Source organism: Halyomorpha halys, unplaced genomic scaffold, assembly GCF_000696795.3.
Source record: "Halyomorpha halys isolate HHAL.00 unplaced genomic scaffold, Hhal_1.1 Scaffold374.1, whole genome shotgun sequence".
NCBI classification, from domain to species: domain Eukaryota; kingdom Metazoa; phylum Arthropoda; class Insecta; order Hemiptera; family Pentatomidae; genus Halyomorpha; species Halyomorpha halys.
This window is the reverse complement of record NW_027112597.1, coordinates 1,346,393-1,358,048: the sequence shown is the minus strand read 5'-3', so window position 1 is coordinate 1,358,048 and position 11,656 is coordinate 1,346,393. Positions and strand designations below refer to the sequence as shown.

The following is an 11,656-nucleotide window of genomic DNA, read 5'->3' as shown; positions in this document are numbered from 1 at the left end:
TATATATATGCTTACTAACAGTCAGACACCAATAGAGGTTTGTCTCCTATACTCCTCCCTATTCCTAAAAGTACTTTTATATTAAAAAGCACCAAACATTTTTGAAAAAATCCATTGAGTTTGTTTATCTCTAGGGCACCTGTAGTAAACAGGAGTCAACAGCTGTATCTAGAAGAGATGAAGCTGTAATATTCTTTAAAATAATTAATAATTTCAACGCTTGGAATTATAATTTTCTGAACTTGCCTATTGACCAACAGACAAGTACCAATAAAACAAGTGTTCTTAGCTATCAAATTAAGTTAAGTGCCATTAACTATTAAGTAAATGTTAATAAATAGATAAGTTAAAAATTAATTGAAACCTTAAACACACAACAATAATTTTCATACGAAAAAAGGTCTGATCGTTCAAAGATAAAACAAAGTGGATATAATATTTGGAATACAACTTTTAGGGGTGAATTAAAAATCCACAATTTCATTTAAATCAGTCATAAAATAATGAAACAAAATTCATATATATGACAACTAAATGAAAGACCCTGTTAACAAAACTATTTATTCTGAACTGCTACTTGTTTATCTATTAAAAATATGATAATGAGAAATTTATGAAATAATTATTTTCTAATTAAATAAATTTTATATATGAGTAACAAGGAAGTGTTGAAATTTCATTTATGATAAGATCCATCATAGTATAGCATCTTTGTGCAACATTAAGAAGACAGAATTCATATTCTTCAAGCAAGAATTAGAAATACATAATAAGATCATTATTTAAAATTAATTGTGAATGGAGGAAAGGGTAAGAAATAAGGGAAGGTTTGTTATAAAATATTGAAAATAATTTAGTACAGAATAGCTTGACACAAACAGATCTATTTGATCGATAAAAATCGACCTTGATTTTCAATGCTTTCAAGATTAACTTATGTATACCATTAGTTAATAATAAAGACATATAGATTTGAAAATAGTTTGTTCACAGATTTTGTTAGAAGAAATGAAAGTCTGACAAAAAGGAACAAGTTTGTTCAGAATAATATGTGTTTGTTAAATAAAAACGTTTATTCTGTAGAAAGGACAAATTAGTGAGTTTCACAATTTCATGATCTATTATATATAAGATATTACCTATCAGAATAATTTGTAATTAAAGATTGTTAGAAAAAAACCCACAAGGTACAAATACAAAATTAGAATGGTTTATCCAAGATTTTTTTTAAATATGACAAATAAGCAACATTTATTTCTTTGGAAACACTTAAAAATCCAAAATAGGGCTTCTTAATTAAATCAAATTAAAAAAAAAAATAGTTCCTGCTTCATTTATTAGTCACAGAACTTATTTTATAAAAAATATAAAAAGAAATTGTGAAAACGCAACTTGAAGTACTATTTCAGGGAATAAAAAAACATATTTTTTCACAAAAAATAAAACTATTTATTACAAAATTCACAAAAAAGAATAAAATTTCATTTTACAATAATCTTATTAATTATAGAACATCGAATAATTTATTATAAAATCAATTTCACCCCTATTCTGAATATACCCATTAAATCGATAAGCATAACATGTTTAGTTTACATTTAAATTTTAAGTATCATGAAACAGCTGCAAGCCTAGCACTTTTTCTTTCTAAATAACGTTTTAAAGCTGCATCAAACACATGACCAACTGTCCTTTTTTCCCAAATCGATCTTTGGGGTTCAGATTGCGGTAAGATAACTGGCTCAGAAATAGGGATTGCTTCAGTAGTCAATAGTTCAGTAGTAGATGAATATTCTTTTGATCGTATACGTTTGGGATCTTCTGTTTCAGAGTGGCTTGATTTTTCTGAATCTGATTCGCCACTAGAAGAAGATGAAGAAGAAGAATCACCATCAGAATCTTTATTTCTTTCAATGGAACTTTCTGATTCTTTCCTTTTTCTATACTGTCTTTCTTTTTTGAGATCAACTTTCTTACTGTCAGATTTCTTATCTTCTTTAGAGAAATTATTTTTTGACAAATTATCTTCGTTATGACCATTTCCTGATTGATGAGTTTGGCGATGAGAGGAATCTTTTTTAGGTGTATCAGATTCATCTTTTGAAACTGAATTCTTAGATGGTGAATCATCTTTAGGACCATTCATCGTCTGCTGATAAAGGTGGCGGTAAAATCCACTAATATCTTGTTGTTTACTAACATCACATATGTCCTCAAGCATATCTTGTCTTCTTTGTTCAGCATCAAGTTTGGCAAATTCTTCTAATTTCTTTTTGTATGCTGCTGTGACAAAAGTTTCTTTATCTTTAAATTCATCTCCTTCTGCTTCTCTTTCTTTTTGTACTTGTCTTTCAATTCTACGCTCATTTTCTATTTTCCGCTTTTCAGCAGAAACTAATAGTTTTTGAATGTACTTAGGTTTTCGGTCTTTTTCTCGATGTTTTTCTTGTTTACCTTTTTCCATTTGATCATAAACTTCATCATATTGATAAACAGTAGAGTCTTGTTCAAGAGCTCTTTGCATATCAATTTTTGTTTGTCTTTTAATCGAACCTTTATCACCAATTTTTAATGCTTTTTTAGCCCAGTCTGTCCCTCCTTCAGATTTTTCAGAATCACTATCATCACCAAATGCAGCATGCTTCTGAACCAGCCCATGTGTATTTTTTTTTGGTATTTGCAAACCATACTGTTTATTGGACGACATGATGGCGAAAAAAATATAAAAAACTTACGAGATTTGATAAACAGTTATTAACATCTAGAGGAAAACTATCTTCTGGTTAAGACAACACTTCTGACAACAATTATAACCTCCAGAATCAGGGGTAAGATAACCTGACAAACACCTTAACTCTTGTAAACTCCGCTAGAACGCGTTTAAGGCTTTCATCGTGTTTTGGTATGACGTAATTGTATTTTACTGAAGTGTTTGTTTTCTTCTTAAGTCCCGACAATTACCAAAATGTAGTCTTTTCAGAAGGGATCGGAGTGTTCCTCTACTAAAGCTCCTACTGTGGCCATTCAATCATATATGTAATAACGTAGTTTTTATCGTAGTTCTAGATTTATTTATAATAGCTTGAGATAATTTTCGCAATAATGGCATCTGGAAAACAAGAAATGAATCCTTTAGAACTCGGGGTTCCTCAGTGGAAAAAGGAATTACTTCAGAGAAGACGTACATTAACGAGAGCAATAACATCTGCGGGGGGAATGGTAAAGCTGACAGTGACTTGCCCCACTGCACTGAGAGCGGATTCAGTTCCAGTGGTTCAGAGCTACGGTAAACATCTTCAGTGTACTTTGCAATCGCCTAACTGTAGTGCCCTGTCGGACTTTCACCCTGACAGCACAGTCAGGACCATGAGGCTGTTAGATGCTGACCTACCAGGTAGTGAGCTTATAGCTATTAATTGTAATAGTAACAGTGATAGTGATTTAAAGGTAAAAATGGTCGAGGAAAAACCAGATAAGAAACCTACATTCAAAAACATGGAAAAACAGAAGGAAGAAAAAAATTCAAAATCATTTACAAATATCAATGACATTAAAAATGAAGATGATTATCAATCAGATTCAAGTGAAGAGCTCCAGTATGGACCTGGGATAGTCAACAAACTTAAAAGTAAATATATGTCCATGACACTTCGTGATAATCAGAAATATTCTGCACGTCCATCGTTATCCAATTTACGGAGAGCCACAAGCTTAGAAAACATGTTAGATGATGATTCAAATAGACTACAACAAAAGCCACATTTCATCAAAAAACCATACCATTCTAGTACCCAAAGAAGTTCTAAAATTTCTCAACACCATGCTAAATATTTAGGTTTAACCAGGGGAAGTGAATCTATGAAAAGAGCACGCTCCATGGACACATTATTGAAGAGTGATTCGAAAACAAACTTGAACCAGCTATCAAATTCATTGTTAAATAAAAGTGTTTATTCTAATGGAATTATTACTCCCTCTATTATCAATGAAGATTTAATTATAGTTGATAATTGTTCGGAGGCGCAAGAAGAAAATAAACTTATTTCCAAAGTTGAAGATAAGGAGCTACCTCCTCAAGATTTGGTGAAGCAAACATTGAAAATCTTCGAAACATCTTCAAATAATAAACAATCAGCAGATGTACAAATTAAGGTAAAAACAGCCACAAATAAGTTATCAAATTCAAATTCTAGGCCCAGTAACATTGAAAACCTTTCTTCTGTAAAAGCTACCAAACCTTCACTATCACCAAAGCCTCTTCTTAGTCCAGAGAAAAGATTCGTTAGACCAAAAGTGTCATCACCTAAACGATTTTTTCCAGTGGTCTCATCTATCGATAAAGCAAAAGCACCAGTTATTGCTCCTCGAGTTTTATCACCAAGTGAAGCAAAGAAATTTCCATTTAGCCCCAAGATTTTGTCTTCTGGTGAAACAAGAAAGTTTATTATACCATCTGGTATAAATCCCTCATCTGTTAAAAGTAATGGGAAAGAAAGGACTGTTCCTAAAGAAGTGCCACCTGCTCAAAATCCTAAGGAAACTGAAAGGTTATCGGTTTCTCCAATCAATTTGAATAATGTAGAAAGTCCACTACCTCCAAATGAGGACAAACCAAAATATATTTCTCAAAATGCAATGGATCGAATCAGCAAGGAAGGACTTTCGATGAAATTCTGTTTTAGCGATAAAGTTATTCATTCTGACAAAAGTTATTTACCCCAAAACGTTAATCAAGCTACCAATACTGCTCTTATTTCAGCTCAGGAACCCTCGCAAACCAAACAGGTTGCTGTAATAAGACCAGTGGTTAAGAACAAAATGTTAACTGAACAAGAAATTGAAAAAAATCTAATTAACAAGGCCAAAACTGTTGAAAGTAAAGTAGTAAATAGTGAAGATTCATCAGGTGTTAGTGAGAAACCACAATTGTGGGGAAAGAAGCCTTGGCAAAGTCAGAATACAATGGTTTTCAACTTTAGCGACAGAAAAAGTGTTCCTGATTACATTGAAAATGACGGCCTAACTATGTCCAATAGGAGAGGTTCAAAGGTGAGATATAATTTATTTTCTACCTATATTTATAGTTATGATACAGCTTAATAGTTCACTAATATTTTTTTTGCTAATGGATATTTAGTTACATTTGCTTATATCTGTATACAGAAACTATGTTTAGTTACATATGTATACATGTACTTTTATGTACATATATGCTCTTATTGTACAACCTACTTCATGATTTGCATGATTATGATTAGTTATTTGTATTTATAAAACATGAATTTTCCATTAAAATTCTTCCAAAAGAAATTAAGATTTTTTATCTTCTTTTTAAAATGCTCAGAACATACAAATACATTATTTTCTCCCTAATTATTGACTTTAAACTTAAGTGAGTGGCTAATAGAAAAATAATGATAAAAAATAAATAATAACAATAATCAGTGCTTTGATGATTAATTATAATTAATTCTTTTTGGATTGTATCATAGTTCTTTACATTTTTATTTTGCAAATTTGATTATTCTTAAATGATAAATATGCATAAAGTAATAATTCTGTACTGTAAAAGTTCTACTATATTATTAAGACAGGTTTGATACTTTATATTCAGTGATGTAATAACTTTTTTTAATTGTTTTTCCTTTCATTAATGACTTGTTAAAATTTAGTTTAAACTAATAATCCTACATTAGTTGAAAATATTTTATATTAGCATAAATTTTGAGTGTATCTTTAATTTATTCTTATTTTTAAAACAATATGTTCGAAGAATTAAGTGTATGTAGTTAATCATAGTCTAATGAAAAATTCTCTTATTTGATCACATTATTTTTTTTTTTTTTCATAAATTACATTCATTAATTTTAATGGCTTAAGGGGGAAAAAAGATATTAGATTAAATTATTTACACAAAGATGGAATTGATTAAATAAATTTACTAATAATGTTGAAAGAATATTTTAATACTCACTTTGAATTCTGATTTTAATTAGAGGTTTAAAAAACGCAGGACTGTGCAGATTTTCTGTTCATAAGACAATAGTGTTGAAAATAATTCTTTCTATCAACAAAGTAAAAACAAGGTGTCACTAACCCTTTTTCTAAAACAATGCAGGGAAATCTGATCTGTAAAAAATGATCATCTTATTAATTCACACTGTTAATTAGTGAAACTGTTTTATAAAGTAAATTTATAATTTATTTAATTATAAATTTGTGTTCATTATTGATATTTATAGTGTGATTAAATTAGAAGTTAAGTGGGGAGAACTGTGGACTGTCTGGACTATTGGGAAACTTTTTTGCAGGAACTGAAAAAAATTGTGTCCTTGGAATCAAAAATTTTCACTTACATTTTAAGTTTTAGACATCAACGAAATTGGTTCCATATCTATCTTTCTGTTATCTATGTTTGGGAATAATCGATCAAACCATTTTGATGACATTTTCTGGAATTGTATAGTTGGTCCCATATAGATTTTATCCACTACTTTCTTTACGCATGCATAAACATATTTTTCGCGACTCACTTATATTCCGAAAACGGCCCGTCCAATTTGTTCCAGATTTGGAGGAGTAGGTTGGTATTGTAATGGTATGGTATGGACTTCATCTGATTCCATTCTTTACTTTCGCTTCACCATGTGCGCAAATATTTTTTTGATAAGCATGTTTTATACACCGCACCTTTCGTACATTCTCTTTTCATACTAGTGATAAAATTTATTTATAAACCTCGAAATGTAAGTAGTCTGTATTATGTTTAATAAATCTAAGATGAGTTTGTCTGTGGGTAACAAGGAGAAAGGTGCCATTGGAAAATTCATTTTAGACGTACTCTACATACTTACATGCGGTAGGAATGGTGAGGAAGCTATATAAATTTGTGTAATTGTTTCAAAGAGAACAAATTCAGAGCGAGAAGTAATAGAAGAAGTGTATAATCTGAAATTCTAAGACATCAGCTATCAGAGAATATAGGGATCAACTTTTGACCAAATTCTGCAACTCTACAGCCTTTATTATTTAAATTTTTTAATTTATATTCTACTAGAAAATAACGAATTACTTAATAATTGTTTTATAGTTTTTTCTTTAAATAAATCTAACAAGTGTTTATTTGAGACTCGCAATGTGACAAAATTAAATATTTGCTTCTATATAACCGTGGGCAGGAAAGGTTTTTATTTGTGCAAAAAATGAAAAAAAGTTTATATCCTCAGAATCGAAAATTTCCATTCACAGCATACGTTTTAGACATCATAGAACTATGTGGTTCGGCAACTGTCAGTATGTAGTCAAATCTGTGTTACGGCGTGTTCTATCAAGCCGTTATTCCAATTTTGATGAAAATTTTAGGGATTGTGCGGGTTGATACCCTGTTGGTCCCATACACACTTTGTCCAATTCTATTCTCGACTTTCGCTTATGCATGTATTGACATCGGCAAACCTATATTTCAAAACCGACTTGTTCAATTTGGTCCAAATTAAGAGGGTAGTTTAGTACTAATACTCTATAAATTTTTTACTAATTACATCCTCTACTTTCGCATGCACGTGCGCAAATGTATTTTCCTTGTCACACTTATATTTTAAAAATGGCTCGTCCGATTTAGCTGTAAGCTGAAGGAAAATTGTGATTAGTGTAGACATGGTCTGGTATACGTTTTATAAAATTACATCAACTAAATTCGCTTACCCACGCGAAAAACAGCTACATGCATGTTTCAACAACACTTAGATTTTATTCTCTAATTATAAATAATTAAATTGGAGAAATAGTCCGTGTGGCGATTAATAAAGGTATCAAAATAGTAACAAAAAACTATTTATTGTTAACCAACGTTTCGCCCCACTTTGCAGGACTTCGTCAGGGCTGATAAGAATGAAGTTCTGTTGTCAACTGAGGATGAAGTTCTGCTGTCAACTGAGGATGAAGTTCTGCTGCTCTTCAGTTGACAGCAGAACTTCATTCTTATCAGCCCTGACGAAGCCCTACAAAGTTGGGTAAACGTTGTTAAGCAATAAATATTATTTATTGACCGCCACCAGGACTATCTTTTTCCAATCTACTTCATACGGTCAACTATCTTTTTCCAAAATATATAATTAATATTGAAATATATGCAATTGTATACCCAATAGAAATAAATTAGAAAAAAATAATTTCCATAAAAAGAAACTTAAAAAATAAAAATGAGGGGAATAAAAAAGGTGGTAAAAGTAGTGTGGAGTTATGATGTCACTGACTCATGTTGCTAGACGTTTCTAAATAATTATACAAATTATAATATGATTCTTAATTAGAACACTAGAATTATAGTCTGCAATTTTAAAGAAGTAAAATACAATGGCCTTTTAACCTAATATCTCATCACCTCTATCTATTCTCATATCGTCTTTTGAATTTTGGTTATTAGTTTTCATTCAAAAACTGTAAGGTTATTTTATTTTCGTTTTTGAATTTCATGTAGCCGTAATTTTCAAAATTTAACTTTTGAACAGTATGTTTATTCTGTTTGTTACATTCCGTCCTCCCGTTTCCCCTAAAACAGACTGAAACCAGTCTATGCAGAACCCGTTAGGGAAAAGGCTCTTAGATGCAGGGTTCTCTATTCCATTTTTCTTCCCGAGGGATATGAGCCACATGAGGGTTTAAACTTGTCCGATTTTGGTGTTATTGACAAAAAATACCAGTGTTCAGTTCGTGCGATCTCATATGAAAATGAATTGGAAGTGATTATCACAATTATGTAATTAAAAAAAAAAACCATTAGTTGCTTATCTGGTCTGAAGAAGTAGAAAATACCGTTGAGTTCTATGGAATCATTTCTCTTCCAATACGGGTTTCAGTTGTTGTAGTTAGCATTAAAATATTTCAATATAAGGAATAAAAAACTGGATTTAAATTCTGCAAAAAAAATAAATAATAAATAAAATAAACTAAGAACTGCATTACTTTATGAATCAAGAAATATATCTTGGCCGAAATATTAATTTATTTTATTCAAGCAACGGCCCAAGATAGAAGTTGTATTTTAATATATTTATAATCGATGCTTGGTGCTTCTTCTGATGACTTCATGAATTGAATTCATGTAAACTATGAGGTCAAGGACTTACGAAGATCTTTAACAGACCAATCGTAGGTTACAGTGAAGAAATAGATATTAAGGATATTCAAACATTTTAGAAAAACCGGGTTTTACTTTCCAGGTTTTGAACGTGTAGGACAAGCCTTACCTACCATAACTAGCGTATAAAGTGTATATAATGAAAGAAGCCTAAATTTCCCTGCCGATTTATATTTTATGAACTATTATGTTTTAACTATTTTTTACTATTTACATGCCTTTATACGTAGGATAAATATAGTATATATACATATATTTATTTATTTTATAGAAATGTATGTAATTTCATGTTAAATAAACAAAAATATCACTATTTCAGATTTTCTAATCTGATTCAGATACTTTTGGACTTTTAAATTTTACTGACGAACAGATTCAAATGGTTTTTAATTCGAATAGAAACTGAAAAGAAAAATTGCCTTTGTCATTTCTATGCTGTATACGGTAGCGATTTGTTTATTTATGATGTAGTTCCAGTACTAGGATAGTACAAGAGCCCAAGAGGAGAAAAAAGGCAGTTATCTCACCCCAATTTTTAATTACTTTAATAAAAACTATGTATAATTACTAGTCAAAATTGATGAGTCTGCCAAGTATAGGTAGGGGGAATAAAAAATGGCGGCTGTTTCAAAGCGATAAAAAAAAAAAAAATTTCATTCGGAGCTCTATATCTTAAAAAGTAGGAACAACAGAAGAAAATCTAGGAGAACGTCATTTAAAGAATAGTAAATTTTCTAAAATATGAGCCCTAATAGAGTTATTTACTTTAAATCTTTTTCGAGATATAGCTTTTTAAAAAGCAACGTTTCAGAAAAATGTACTGAAATATTAGTAGTAGTGAATTTATTGTGAGAAATCTATATCTCAGGAACTATGTGATGTACAGATGTCTATTAGCACTTAAATTAAAGCTAGTTTAATGAGCTACAAAGTAGTTTATGATGTTTTTCTTCGTAGGAGTAATAGTTGACAAGAAATTTGCTAAAATAAATTGATTTATAGTTGTTCGGACAAATTTTAATTTGCCAAATTCATATTCATATGTGAATACCATAAAAACTACTTTATAGTAAATTGAATTTCCTTTATTTTGAGTGACAGACATATGTGCGTCTTATGGATCTAGAGATATATTTTTTTAAAAAATCCAACATTTTATACGAACAACTAGAAATTAACATTTAGTGAGTTTATTTTGTCAAATATCACAAAAACTACTATTCCTACAAAGATAAACACAATTAACTATTTTGTAGTAAATTTAACTAGCTTTAATTTGGGCGCTGGCAGACATCTGTACGTCCAATCGTTTCTGAAATAAAGTTTTTTATAAATCAAACTTATTGTCTGAACAACTATATATCAATTTATTTTAGTAAATATCATGAAAACTACTATTCCTACGAAGGTAAAGGACATAAACTTCTTTATAGTCCATTAAACTAGCTATAATTTGAGTGCTGATAGACATCTGTATGTCACATAGTTCCTGAGATATAGATTTCTCAAAATAAATTAACTAACTACTAATCTTTCAGTAGATTTTCAAGAAATTTTGCTTTTTAAAAAGCTATATCTCTAGAATTATTGGATGTAAATAGCTCTTTTAGGGCTAATGTTTCAGAAAATTTACTCTACTTTAAATAATGTTCTCTTAGATTTTCTAGTGTTGTTGGTAGTTTTTAAGATATAGAGCTCCGAATGAAAAATTAATGTTTTTTTAAGGTTTTGAAACAGCCGCTATTTTTTTATTCCCCCTACCTATATTTGGCAGACTCATAAATTTTGACTAGTAATTATACCTAGTTTTCATTAAAGTAATAAAAAATTGGGGTGAGTTAACTGCCTTTTTTTCTTCCCGGCTCTTGTACTATTACAAGGTGGATAGGACCCGTGACCGGTTCCTTTGTTCAATGATAACTGGTCTATCCCAGTGTTGTAATTTTGACACTTCAAGTGTAAAGGTAGTTATAGATCCTTCAAGGTCCATGGGTAGGATCGTTAGACCATTTAGATTATGTTTCTACTTAAGAAGACTTACAAGGAGAGGCTACGCACTTGGGATCACCGATTTAAATGAAACTTTTTGCTGATACTAGGTCGAAAATAATTATTAGACATGTGTCCGAGGGTTCTTGCCAATGCGCTCCAGAAGCAGAATTTGTTATGTTATCGTATGTCAGCTTTACTATACATTCATTTGCTAAACCTCCATTCCTATTTAATAGTTATGTCGATTTGCTTTTTTCGCGTAGAATAAGTAAAAAATATTGTTGATTGTATTAAATAGTATAGAAAGTCGTAAGTATATAAAAAATTACAAAAACCGAAAGTGGCTTCCTGTAAAGTATACCAAAAAAATTTTGTTTCGGGTAAATGAAGAAAATGAATTGGTTAGTGTCTTTTGGAACTCTTAAATACGATTTTCCATCCAAATTAAAAATTATTAATTTTTGTCATCAATAATTGCCTCAAGACGCATTCTCTCTCTCTCTCTCTCTCTCTCTCTCTCTCTCT

The 11,656-nt window shown here is 30.4% G+C and overlaps 2 protein-coding genes across 4 annotated transcripts in view; one reads left to right on the top strand and one right to left on the bottom strand.

Annotated features, from left to right (window-relative positions):
* Window positions 1-1,432: 1,432 nt before the first annotated feature.
* Window positions 1,433-2,870, bottom strand: LOC106681923 (nuclear speckle splicing regulatory protein 1). The gene has a single exon (XM_014422508.3). It carries the CDS (start codon window positions 2,705-2,707, stop codon window positions 1,613-1,615), a length of 1,095 nt encoding a protein of 364 aa, XP_014277994.1. The 5' UTR covers window positions 2,708-2,870; the 3' UTR covers window positions 1,433-1,612.
* A 78-nt stretch (window positions 2,871-2,948) lies between these two features.
* bif (bifocal) overlaps window positions 2,949-11,656 on the top strand; it is a 148,349-nt gene continuing 139,641 nt past the window's right edge. For all 3 annotated transcript variants that reach the window (XR_001343328.3, XR_001343329.3, XM_014422507.3), the window contains exon 1: window positions 2,949-5,049. Coding sequence is in view for 1 of the 3 variants with exons in the window: in XM_014422507.3 (XP_014277993.1) it covers window positions 3,103-5,049 (1,947 nt within the window). In the remaining 2 variants the exon portion in view is untranslated. The remainder of the gene's footprint in view (window positions 5,050-11,656) is intronic.